Source organism: Cygnus atratus, chromosome 2 (genome assembly GCF_013377495.2).
Source record: "Cygnus atratus isolate AKBS03 ecotype Queensland, Australia chromosome 2, CAtr_DNAZoo_HiC_assembly, whole genome shotgun sequence".
NCBI classification, from domain to species: domain Eukaryota; kingdom Metazoa; phylum Chordata; class Aves; order Anseriformes; family Anatidae; genus Cygnus; species Cygnus atratus.
Window position 1 is genome coordinate 56,112,140 of NC_066363.1, and position 13,488 is coordinate 56,125,627.

Sequence of the window (13,488 nt, forward strand, 5' to 3'; positions counted from 1 at the left end):
TTTCCATTTAGCAGTGAGAGAAGTAAATGCAAACGCAACAACATGCAAGAAAGATGCATATATCAAAGTACACACCCCAACCTCCAAAAACCTGAAAATTGGTTAGATCTATCAGCTATATACTCCTTAGAATATCTGTCATTTTGCAATTTTTTAATTTTCTGACAATTCTACTTCAGTACATCCAGTGTTAGTTGAGTACTGAAACCCTCAGTCAAATAACATTGTAATCCACTGAAAAGGTTTCTTTTTGGTGCCTGGAAAAAATAACTGCCAGGGATCTAGGTTCAGGGATTCTAGGTTCTATGTCAGGTAGTTTTTTTTGTTCTGTTTTGTTTTGTTTTTTTTAGATATACAATACCGTGACAACTAATATCCTTTCACCTTTTGGCTTGGTTCCCAAGGAGACTTCCTCTTTTTATATTTCATTTGTTATTGGTTTGGGTTTGCTTCTTATGAACTATCAAATCCAGACTAATCTATCCTATCCACCTGACTCTCCTGCCAACAAAACTGTTCTCATATCCTGCTGCAGTCTCAGTGTTTGCAGATGGGATAGCCAGAGAATGAAAACAGAGTTCTGTAATGACCACAGAGAGAAGGCTGTCTGGAAACATTGATTGCTTCTTGCAGAGCTACCCTCAGTTATTTAAATATTACTATATTACTTCAAAGGTTTGTAAACTAAGATATGAGAAGATGAAGTTCCTGCCAGTGCTGTACTGAAAACTAAATAGGCCAGAAATACGTGCCTTCAGTAACATTATCTTGTCTTAGGCTCCTGTCACACAAACACTGAAGCATCTGCTCATCTTTCCAGGCATGAACAGCTCTTCAGATTTTGCTGGAATGTAGGGTAAATTTAAATTTAATGACATTCTTATTTGCGGAGTCAGGTCTGACGGTACGATATTTAGTTGTCTGTGCATCAAGGTCTACTGCCATTTAAGATGCTGTAGATTATCCCTCCTGGCTTCCAGCTGCTGCTCCAGAATGGTGCAGGTTTATCATAGGTCCCATGTTATCTACCAGACCAGATGTCTCTGATGCCCCCGAGCATCTAGAGTGACACCTGCATTAGCCCAGCTGTCATCACACTAGGACAAGGATCTCAGAACAACATGACTCAATGCAATAGAGGGAGAGAATAGCTTTTGTTAACTCCTAGGAGTGTGAACTGCAAGCAGAACACCATCTACTGGGCTTTATGTTTCCCAAATTGCACTTATTTCTTCAGGGGAAAGGAGGTCATCAAAATACAAAATGTTACAAGCTACAAGCAATAAACTAGATGGAACCAAAACACCTTTAATATCTGCTTACCTGTAGAACTATGTCCCGTTCATTCCGTGTGATGTTTACAGTATGGGGCTGTCCATTTGCCATGTTTCTGTGGTCGATGTCAATATTATATGGCTCTTTGGTACCTCCTAGGCTGTACCGAATTTGCAAATTCCCTAATGAAGGAATGTGAAAAGCACCCTCAGGTATTTTGATCCTTATCCACCAGCTACTTTCCCCTCTTTATTTTCATGTACAACTGTTATTGTTTTACATTTAAATTGCTCTCAGAGCTGGTACCCGCAGTAGGAAAATTTAGAGAAGGGCTAGTACTTGAGATTATAAAGCTACTGGGCTGAAAATGGCTTCTAGTTTACTACCCAGAAGCATGACAATGAATGGCATCTCAAAACTAAAGTGTGTGCAAATTCTCCAGACTGCAAACCAAACAAATCAGAGCTATGCCTTGAACAATATGGACAATTGTTTCAAATTTGAGCACATCAAGTATCACTTTATTTTTGAGATTATTATCCTCACTGCAGAAAAATTCTTTGGCGTTATAAAAGGCATGAGTTTTTTTTAAAGAATAGAACATTGATATGCCTTGAATAAAGTCAAAATTGCAACAAATTAACACTGGCATATAATCTACACAAGGGATTTTCCTGCTCTCAGATTTAATTGTTGTTGACAGGTGACCATCTGGACTTTTATGGAAATTTAATAATATATGGTGAAATGAAAGCTTCAGGTTATATTGTTAGAAAAGTATAGTCAGAAGTGGTTAATTGATATTCATGACAAAGTGCCAGATAGATTTTTCTTTTCTAAACAAAAGTGAAATGTCTACTCTTCATTCAATTTTAACATTCCATCAAAAGGAAGGATTTTTGAAAATGGAAATGTAGACCCCATTATTCATCAAAACCTGAAATATTCTGGCCCCAAACAGCAGCCTTAGACTTTTAAAACTATAGTTTGGATTCCAACATGGTTTTTCTCTCATGCACCTTCTTTCTTACCTGTGAAGGTAAGAAAGGGAAAAATTTCAGTGGCATGTGGAATACCTGTATTAACTTATTCCACAGAGGAAGGTGTTAGTAAAATATTCCTAGGTATGATTTTCAGGGGGCACTAAGGCACTATTTGGAATTGAGTTATATTGTTTTGATACTCCACCAGAAAATGGTCCATATCCAACCTTCAATCATTACCAAAATTTTTAGGACATTATATATTGTGCTACATCCACATTTAGCCACCTCAGTCAGTAGTGAGATTTCCAGAAGAACTGTGCATTACACTTTCCACTGACTACAGGTGATATTGCCATGAGTTCAGTGACTGTGAACCATTTATTACCATGCCTACATGTGGATGCCTACTGGTCCTCTCCATAATACTAGTTTATGGCATGAATCTAACTGTTACAGCATATATATATATATATATATGTATGTAATTTATTGATTGATTCTGTTTGATTGTTTGTTTTGAGAATGAAGGTTGGCTAGTGGAATACCCAATGGAATTGAAGAGTTGCATCACACAAAATTTCATAAAGCAGAACCTGTATTCAGGTCCCATGTACTTTACTTTTAAAGAACAAGGGTGAAAAGACTTTCTTATTAGCTCAGAGTTTCAGCTGCATGTCAATCTGGTGTTACTATCAATCGTTCCTTCAATGGAGAGAGCCCAGAGCAGTTGCTTACCAGATGGCTTGACAAGTACCGCCATGAAGTCCTGGGTATAGGAACTGATGTACAAAAGGACACAAGGGGACTTGGTAGTACTGAAGCTGAAGCTGAGCTCTTCTTTATTCAAGTTAAGGTCTGTTGCTGTGGTCTCAGGATCTGTGGAACTCAACAGGGTTCGGCTAACTAAATCCTTCATGCTGGTCCCTGGGGAGTGGAAGTTGTAACGAAGCCACATTCCCTCTTCAAAAAATGCTCCCACATCTTGAAAAGAAGAGAAAATAAAACAGGAAAAAGAAATTGAATGTGCTGACACCTTTTTAATGAAACATATTACTACTGAGTTGAGCACTACTAATCTGTCCATGTTACTACTGCTGCATTTTTAAAGCATTTTGCCAGTAGTTAAGAACCTCGCTATTTTCCAGTAAGAATGAAAAGGATAAGCTCAATTTTATTGCTGGATACCTGGAATCGCAGAACAGAGGAAAGGTTTCCTTTAGGTCACACAGAAAGTCTGTACCCACATCTCATACCACTACTACAGATCAGAAGAACCACACTTTAGATTTATTCTCACTGAGGTCTTGCAGTAGATAATGTTCCAAAGAAGGAGATACAGGGAAGAGAGATTTAGAAGGCACAATAAGCAAACACTCTAAAGGAAGAGGAAAACCTGAAACTCTGACCAGCAAATTCCAGTGGATTTAGAATAATCTCAGAGACGAATGATGGTGATTCCAGCACCTGAAAAAATTGAAATAGGATTGGACATGATACTAGAAAATTATCCATAGCAAGCACAATCCTTCATAAGAACAACCTAATCTGGATGGCTTATGGAGAAAAAAAAAAACAAACAAGGGAGCTTGACTCATGGCTGGAAATAAGGCATAAGACACCTGAACTATATCTCACAGGAGGTGCTCCACAGGCAGTTTTCAATTCAATCTGAAACAAAATGTCATCTTTCAATACTCTTGACAGAAAATAAAACTACTTTTGGCAGTTAATACTTTCATTTGAAAAAGCATTGTTATTACTTTGCATAATAATGTACCCCTGCTTATTTCTTAACATTAAAAATATAATTCAAGGTTGACATTCTTCTATTGAAAGCTGACTTTGACAGCCTCCTTTGGGAATCACTGCACAGTTCCCTACCATTGGTAGTTTATATTCTTCTAAGTCTATTGGGGATTGCTGGACTGGTCTCCTATAGCAATTATTCATTCAGTGATACTGTGGCGCTGGATATGTTTTGCTATCTGGGACAACACCATAAAAGGAAATTTAAAATTACATGTGAACTTAAATAATGAGGCACGTTTATGAACATTTCATAAGGGATTACAGAATGATGAATAAATACTATGAATGTAGCATATAAGTACAGTATTTAAAAATAGTTGTACGCAACGCTCAAAAAGGTGACCAGTCATTAAAAAAAAAATAAAAAATTTCATCACTTAATACCTTCCTACATTATTTATAAATGCAAAATTGCCACAGATTAGTACCAAATTACCTATCTAAACTTTTGTAAAATCAACACATTATTTTTATTAAAAAAAACAAACAAACATCATTTTATCCCCTTTTAGTATTTGGAGCCTTCATGTCCTTCACACAATTCTACGCAAAGGCTTTATCTCAAAAGAAATGAAACAAGTTGTCCATCTTACAAGCTGTGTAGTGATACAGAGCAATTCAGGAATGAGTCTGCAGACTTTATTCAGAGTAACTGAGTACAGAAGAGGTAAGAATATGGGTAAAATTATTGCAGACTTCATTGATCCTTTTCAGAACTTTGCTACATCTAGTTCTGGAAAAGCATTATATTTTCCATATACCATATAAAAATTCTCCAAAATGCAAACTATTATAGTCTGTGTCACTGTGTGGCCACATAAAACATGGAATCAGGTTGTGGTCCAAAGGTGCTATAAATAATGTGATCACTCTGATATAACTGCCGCTTTATAGCAGAAATCTTAAATAACCTTGAAACAGTCATAAGAGAGGCAATTCAGTTTAACAGCTATATTTTGCAGAGGACTCAACTTAAGTATTCCCAGATTAAAAGTGAAGGACCCTATCCTGAAAATACTTCCCCAAACTGTGATGCCTATTGCTGTTAACTGTGGTGTTGAGAATGAGCGGTAGTACTTAAAAATTTAAAGCAGAATATACTGTAGCTCTATGTATTTGCAAGACTGGCTTTAAAAATATCCCTGTGACAAGTAATTTATTATTCTTCAACCTCTGCTTATAGCTTACATAGGTCATGGTACACTGGGCAGCCCTACCATCTGACACTGCTGCTCTGCTGGCAGGGACTGCTGGTAGCCCCTGCATTGCCTCCACTTAGACACAGCAAACTGATGCAAAATTATGTTCATCTTCTTCCCCTTTCTGGCCCTTTTACTGCTTGTCATCCCTTTTACTTTAGGAGCAATCTTTGGGATTGCCTATCACTGTGGTTGCCTGAGGTTTTGCACACTGGGAATACTGGGAGCCTCAGTCCTTGACCTCAGTGCTTTCATGGGGCTGAACTGCAAAGTTCAAAAATATGCAACACATATTCCACAGCAGTAAATGTTATTAATTGCTACTTTAAACGTTCATTACTACAAAGAAAGCTTTAAGTAAATGGTGCTCTCTGAAGCACTAAGATTTGTTTTTCCCAAAAGGATTTCATGACAGAGCAATGTTCTGTGAGTTTAACTTCATCTGTGCTGGGAAAATAATTTTCAGTATAGCTGTGTTACACGTCTGTGAGGTATTGTAATGAACCTGGAAATTCTCTCACATACATACCACTTCTTTTAAGAGGAAGGATAAGAGGAAGGTTCACTTTGGTTGTGTGAGTTCCTACAGGAAGGTACTGAATCCCCTCAAGTTCCAGCTCAGCAAAAAGGTTCAGCCTGTGACTATGGTTTTTGGTGAATGAAATTGAAGTACTTATTGCAGCAGGGCTGCAAAGTACTCAGCAGTTCACAGAATCAGTTGTTTAAACTATTAGGAAATATTAGAGAAAGGTAAAGCATAATTTTCTCCATGTTAAATTATAGTATAAGATGACTTGGAAATGCTGAGGGGTGATGAGTGAAGAAATGACCTGTTTGGAGGCCACCTGTGTATCATCTTCCTAAAGCTCTGAGGGAAGTCCTTCATTCAGAAGACCATGCAAGTTGTCTGAGTAAAACAGGTAAAATGAAGCACAAACACAGCTACTGAAATGTGGACAAGCTTTCTATGCACCACCCTCTGCCTTCTTCTGGAATATTTCAAATACTATCTGAAAAGTACAGACTTGAAATATCAGGCATAAGGCATAGTGAAGGGTTTCTCTGCAAACTGCACTTTCAGGACAGAAGCCTTGGAGAATGAATGAGGTGGTTACAGGTCAGTTTTCCTTGAAAAGCAATACATATTTCTAAACCAATATGCAGTGCAGTCATGCACCGTTGATAGATTTTGCAAATACATACAGTTTGGGATAGCTTTGTTGTAAAACCCAGAGCTGCATTTGTGGACCCAGTGATTTTTTTCAAGCAAGATGTGTATCCTCAGTGTGAAATGCATGTATTTTACAAAAATGTCCATTTTCTCTTTGAAAAGGGACAAAGCAAAAGAAAATCAAAAACTTCCACACAAAATGCAAAGGTATCCAGAACTTGCAAAGTTATTTTGAGGATTATAATTCTTTGGTCATCTCCTCAGTCTCTCTCTCCCCACTCACCTGTTTTTATTTTTGTACACTCTGATTCTGTCTAGGACCAGGAGTATGAAAACACAGGAGGAAAAAGACAAATAGAAACAAAAAAAACATTTCCGTTGCAAAAATCATACCTAAGGCAGAGTATAAGAAATTGAAAAATACCATGACATTTCTGTGCCAGTGTTGTAGACATAAGAAAATATCAGGAGGGACCTATTTCTGCTTTGCTGCTGGTTTAATATCAGTGAAATGTTGGTGTCATTTCTTCTATTCTCAGGTAGTTATAATGATCCTGCTAGCTATACGCTCAGTCACACCAGAATATGACTTCTTTCTCCATGAATTTTTCTCACCTGTGAAAAACATTGCCAGCATTGCACAGGTGTGGCTGAACACAGCTTCATGAAAATTTTCTATCTGAATACACAGAACTCTGTACTCTCTACAGGAATTGAATTGCCTCTGAGGTGACAGTAGGAATAGGAAGGTTAAGGGGGATTGTCACAAATCAAGTGGAACATATTACTCCTAATAAATAAACAAGGAACATGTGTAGTTACACGCATACAAAGCAATTTCAGCATAGTGACTTTGAGGAGTAGCACTGTGAGAGGTGGAAGCTCCCTTCTGCAGTAGGACAGCTATCACTACCTCACAAGTGTCATTTCACTTTTCCCAAGTAAATTCAAGACCTGGCTTGTGTCACCTTTCATCTGGTCACCAAGGAGAAACCAAGGTTGATTATCTCTGTGGTACTACTGTATTTGCTTTTTTTTGAGGCTAGGCCTTCAAAGCAATCTTATTAATAATAACAGGCAATAACAGGGTAAAATCACTGCCTTGCAGAAGCTGGAGACAAAATCTTGATGGTTATGAAGCCTGGCCAGGACTCATATGAAAACTGCAGCAGAGAAAGATTCTCTCCTCTACGTTCCACAAAGCTGACTGAAATGCCCACTTATAGCTGTAAGACCATCTGGAGGCTTCAGTGCCTCTTTAGCCATGTTCACGTACGGGAAATCAAAAATATAATTCCATGATGCTGCTTGCCAGTGCACAATACTATGTCTTTCCCGCATGGCATTTTGAATCTTAAAAGCAGCACTTTCAAAATCGTAACCAAGGCCAATCACTGGAGGCATTCTGACACTCGGTGCATGTACTAAGCAATTTAGACATCTTAATAAAACCCATTCCTGATGCATAATTTTATTTCCTTTTTGATTTCTTATATAGTCATTAATATTGAATATAGAATAACTATAGCTTGCTTGTCTGGCTTGTGGCTAAAAATGTGCTAGAGAGCACTAGAAATTTCTGCTTCTCCAGGCTGCGGTCACAAAGATTAAGATTATTTACTGAGATATGTCCTGGCCGTAGGGCATCAATAAAGGGTCAGAATCTCACAGGTCTTGATCTGGGAGAGAATTTACTCTGAGTGCTCTGAAGATGGCAATACTTATCATTTATCTGGTTAGTTCACTCAAATTTTTGTTCTACTTTCAGGCACACAGTATTCAGTTTGCGAATTGAAGAAGTAGGGACACAAAGATTTTCTCCTACATCATCAAATCTCGTATTCTGTCTGTCATCACTGTAATCATTTGTGATGCATGTCTGAATTTTGTATGCATGGAGTAAAATACCAAAATAAAACAATTGCTTGTTGGCATTACTAAAATACAAACCTACAATGTGTTTTCTTCCTTTATATGAAAATATCAGTACTCAGCATATAGAAAGCTTTCATGAACAAATTACTATCAGAATCAAAGTAAAATAATGTGAACCAGTGAAATTATGATCATAAATCCATATAAAGATTCCTGTTACCTTCAGCAGAACAGAATGAGTGCCACAGAAAATGGGGTTAAGCCACCTGATTCATTGCACCATCAAGCCTCCCTAGGTAATGGCAGGAGGTAAATTCTAGGAAACAGCCTGGCATATCTAAGTAAGTCTGAGCTCTGAACCGCCTCCCCAGGAAACTCCATTTCTATCTCCATTAGATATATGGAGATCCTAAGGCATCAAGCCTCCTACAATAGCCCTGTAAAGCAGATACCTTCTATTCTGCTTTATTCTGTCTGGACAAGTGCACAAGCCAATGAAAGCCTGAAAATGTCAGGCAAATCTCAACTGTGGTTCATTCTGCACTGATGTGAAATTACTATAGATCTTTCTATAGCTACAGCAGTTTGAACTGATGTCTAGGACTGCAGGCTCAGAAAAAGGGAATGACAATCTGCTCTGTGTATTTTCTGCAGAGTCTAAATGAAAAGACAGCTTCCTTTTTAATGGAAATATTCACAATGGCTAAAAAACCTCCAATTGAATACAATAGTATGGATGAAAAAAAAAAAAAAAGTAATGTTAAATATACAACAGATCAGGTTCCATGATTTCCTGCCAGGGAGACTTTGAGGGTGTTTTCTACATAATCACAGAGAAAAAGTTGCAGCTTTGCTAGAAATATTAAAGACTTCTATTTGATGATTGCACAGTATTCACAGTGACAACTATGATGGGAAGATCTGACTTCAATTCCTTCTGGTAGCACAGACATCCACTTTCAAAGTCAGCAGTTTATTGCTTCCCTCATTGTCTCTTTCACTTTCTGCATTACCATAATAAAAACATCTCCTTGCATCACACAGCTGTTGTAAGGAGAAATACCTTATCAGCTTGTGAGGTGCCAATACTACTCTAATAGCATGCAGGTGTATAAATATTACACAGGGGTGTCTGGTGTGAGAACCTCAAATCCCCCAGTTGCATTTGCACAGGCACTCAGGCACACAGCAGCCAACAATGTTTCTGAAGTGCTCAATATTTCTGATGTGCTCATCTTTCATACCACATCTGCATTTGGTGAGCAATGATACCAGAGCAGGCCTATTATAGTTAGATGACAAAGATATTGAAAGTTTACTGAGTTTTCTGAGCCAAGCCTTAGAATTTAATTTATTACCCTGATTTATTTATTTTCTGTATACAGAATAAGAAATCCTTGCACTTTATTAGTAGTTTATTATGGATCAATAATAGCCTGGGAAGTTGTTTATAATTTTGCTGATATTTCTTTGAGATATGTTAGTGATATGGCTAAGTTGTGTTCTGGTTTAAAAACAAAATGATTTTTTTTTCCAGTAAAAGAATTCTTGCAACTTATGTGAAGTGTAATTTTCAAAGCATTAGAGCACAAACTGTACATGTTTAATAAGGTAGTATCAACAAGACAGAAGAATGGAATAGTTTTATAGAATTTATATGTTTTTTGTGGGTATATGTATTTACTCAATAGCTATGAAGTAGTTGTTACTTTTCAGTAGAGGTCAAGATTCCAGTTCTGAAGTCTGATCTACAGGTGGAAAAAACTGACTTTCTGCAATGTTCAGACTCACTAGACTGACTAACGTTCCCAATCCAAGGAAATTTCTGATATAACTTTTGGTTAGCACATTATGATCATGTTATGTATAGAAGAATTTTTCTGGGGAGTTGGGTGGGCAGGAATGTTGCCTTGATTTTCCCGCTTCTTGGATTATAAGCAATGAAAACTAAGAAGCTAGTTACCTTGAAACCTTCAAACAATCACCTTCCCATTACTTACAGCAAAGCAAGTACATGTATTTGCAGCCAGCAAAATAAAGGGAACCGAATGGTTATAACAAGGGCAGAATTTGAAGTCGAAGTGTCAATCTAAGAGTCTGTGAGAGGGTGCAGAGCTTTTTACCCATCTGTCATAGCACTATATCTGGTATGGCTTTTTTTTTTGCATCCACTCATCCCATTAAAAGGTTGCTTTTTCTGTTTGAGGCAGAAAAGGGAGCAAGAAAGAAGGAAATTGGACCATGAAAACACTGTTGTAAGTGCTTTCAGGATTCATGCAAATATAAACACAAGCATGAAGGAGTTCAGTTCAGGCATTGTCAAAAAGGATTGCAGTAATTCACACTATGAATGTGAAATTTACTTGGAAAAATAAAGGTATACACTGTGCTCATCTTCTGTTGCAATTGCATAGAAACTGGGGAGCTTTGAATTTACCCTTACCTGAAGGCACAGAAGTCATATATATATGCTTTTTTTTTTTTTTCTTTTTCTTTTTCTTTTGCCACACATCTCTGTGGTGGGCAATTTCTTCTCTTACAGTTGATCCACAGCAGTTCAATACCCAAAGAAAAAATGCTTTCTCCCTGGAGGATCCCCCACATCACAATGTTGACCCTTGCTGTTCTTGCTTAAAGGAATGGAATAGTTTGTTTTTTAAAGGAACAAAATTTAATTATTTCTCAGAAATGATTGTATGCTGTCAAGATGACAGTTGTGGGAGGAAAAAAAAAAGAGAATTTATGCTTAAGCAATAGACAGAGAAGGGTCAGAAAGCAAACTGTAGGACATCAGAAATACTGCAGCTATTCCTCTGAACAATTTATCTGAGCAATGAAAGGAGAACAGAAGCCAGTTACATATACCCCTGATACAAAACAAAAATAAAGTTAAAATAGATGTCAGGCTATACTTTTGCACTTTTTTTTTCATTGTAAAAGAAACATTGTAACTTCCAGGTAACTACCACATCAATCACACGTGTGACCTGCTGCTAATAAGTCTGGAAACAATGCAATTTCTTGTCAGTCATCAATCAGTGACTCGTAGGATGGATTTCATCAGCAAAAACAAGGTCTTATTTTATTGTGAGATGTCTTTCTTACTTATAAAACATTGTATGGTGATTTCAGTATAGTAATGATGCTTTAATTGCTTTGATTTTTTATTACTTCTTAGCAGTTGCAGTATGCAACCAACCCCAGAAAGTTTACCACGGGGATGTGATTGAATATCAAAATAAAATTTTGAGATAAGAGTTTCCTGTGGCAAATTAAAACCAATGGGAAGAGAAGACTGTGGTATATCAAAAGATGTTATATTATGCCACCCCTCCTACTGAATAGCATATTTCTTTGTAAATCTCATTGTTTTGAATGCAATAAGTGAAAAAGTCAGAGCTGCCTGGTGAGGAGGTTTTACTCAGAGGAGTAAAAGTAACAAAACTTACTCCTAGTTTACAATGCAAAGCACTAACCATATTATTTTGTGTCACTGGACTTGAATTCCTAGTGTAGGTAACAAAGGAAAATAATCTCCCTTGCCACATATTACTCACTGAACATCACAGTATCCAACTGCACACTGTGAGACAGGTAAGCAAAAACACAAATGACACAGCAGTATTCAACCAAGTCCTTCCTATAAGCAATGAAAGTGGCTGAAAACAGAATATAGTCTTCAAAAACATGTTCGCAGACATCTCAGTGCTTTTTAGGGAGGGGAGAATGTTGAAGTGTTAATGAAAAATGAACTGAATATCAGATTTGGGTTGTTTACATATATCGCTAAAAAGAGAAATTGCTTTTCTTTTTATTATTTTACAGGGAAAGCAGGGAAAATTCCCTGATCTCCAACAAATTTTACAATTTTTTTTTCTTTAAATAAAATATACTCTGATGTTTTGCCAGTATTTTTTCCACTGTCATTAGTACTGTGTATTTTCCCTTTGTGTCTAGAAAATATATCTAGTCTTGTCTCATGGACAAAGAGGATATAATACAAGGTTTTTGGAGCTGTTATTGGAAGGAAAAAGTAAGATACTCATCTTTTGCAAGTCTAGGGAGTTTGGCAACTTTTACAAGATGTTCCAGTGCTTTACTTGATTTAAAAGGCTTAATGCAAGTTAAATTTACAATGTAAAATTTAATGGGCTGAAAATGAATTGTTTTAAAGACCTCATTATCAGCACCATTTGTTACAGAGGTTTTACAATTATTTTGATCACAGGATGGTCTCAAACCAGTCTATTTTGTGTTTAATTTATCCTTCAACTTTTATCCCAGTGCCCAGTTGTTTTTCACAGAGAAGCCCCATGAAGCCACCCACACTAAATAATACTTGGTGATATTCTAGATGAGTACATTGATTTTCAGCACTAACAGAATGGAAATGTATTTTCTTCATAGAGTCTTAAGGATTTAAATAGATACATTTAGCCTGGAATAGGTTTGATATTTAAGTCAGAAATCTGATATATTGTTTAAATTGCACAACATGGTGTGGTACAGAGATCCCCATGCTAACATGAGGACATTTGCACGACTCAGTGCCACCCAGCAGCAGTGGCTTACAGAGAGAGAGTTTTATGCATGCTCAGTATACTGCAAGCTCATCACACTGCAAGCCTGGACACGCTGCACTCAGCTTTACTTTTGGTAGTAGCTATTAGCTTTACTTCTGACTGTGTGACCTGAATCAAATGACTTGGGCCAATATCTGCAGAAGACGTTTGAGAGCCAACTTACAGATGCTCAGCATTGACTTTCTGAGACTGCGCATGTACATGTCCACTCCGGTGCAGTGGAGGATCTGGGTATTTGGCATCTACATAAAGTTGAGCATTGATACAAAAGTACTGAAAAGAGAAAAAAAATTATGACACTGAAAAGAGAAAAAATGCCTAGTCTGTGGGCATCTGTCTAGACTGGGAGGCTGATAAGGTGAACGATGAGTGTAATATTACTTCTGTTGTTACAACAGTGCTTACAGATCAGTGAAACTGGGGTTTGTCTGTGCTAGGTTCTCAATTGTTTCTCTAATGGTATTTTTTTATTCTGTTAGATCCATATCCAGGAAAAATAAAACATTTAGCTTAGGGCTGGTTTTGGCAGAAGTTTGGTGTTCTTCTATTACAAAATAAGAATATTCTATGAAATGTAAGAGAAATGAATG

At 37.1% G+C, this 13,488-nt stretch overlaps 1 protein-coding gene across 1 annotated transcript in view; it reads right to left on the bottom strand.

The window, feature by feature from the left end:
• CNTNAP2 (contactin associated protein 2) overlaps positions 1-13,488 on the bottom strand; it is a 1,162,302-nt gene that overhangs the window by 83,669 nt on the left and 1,065,145 nt on the right. The window contains exons 19-20 of the mRNA XM_035552545.2: positions 2,997-3,242; positions 1,324-1,457 (exon numbers count right to left, since the gene is read on the bottom strand). Of these exons, the coding sequence (XP_035408438.1) occupies positions 1,324-1,457; positions 2,997-3,242 (380 nt within the window). The remainder of the gene's footprint in view (positions 1-1,323; positions 1,458-2,996; positions 3,243-13,488) is intronic.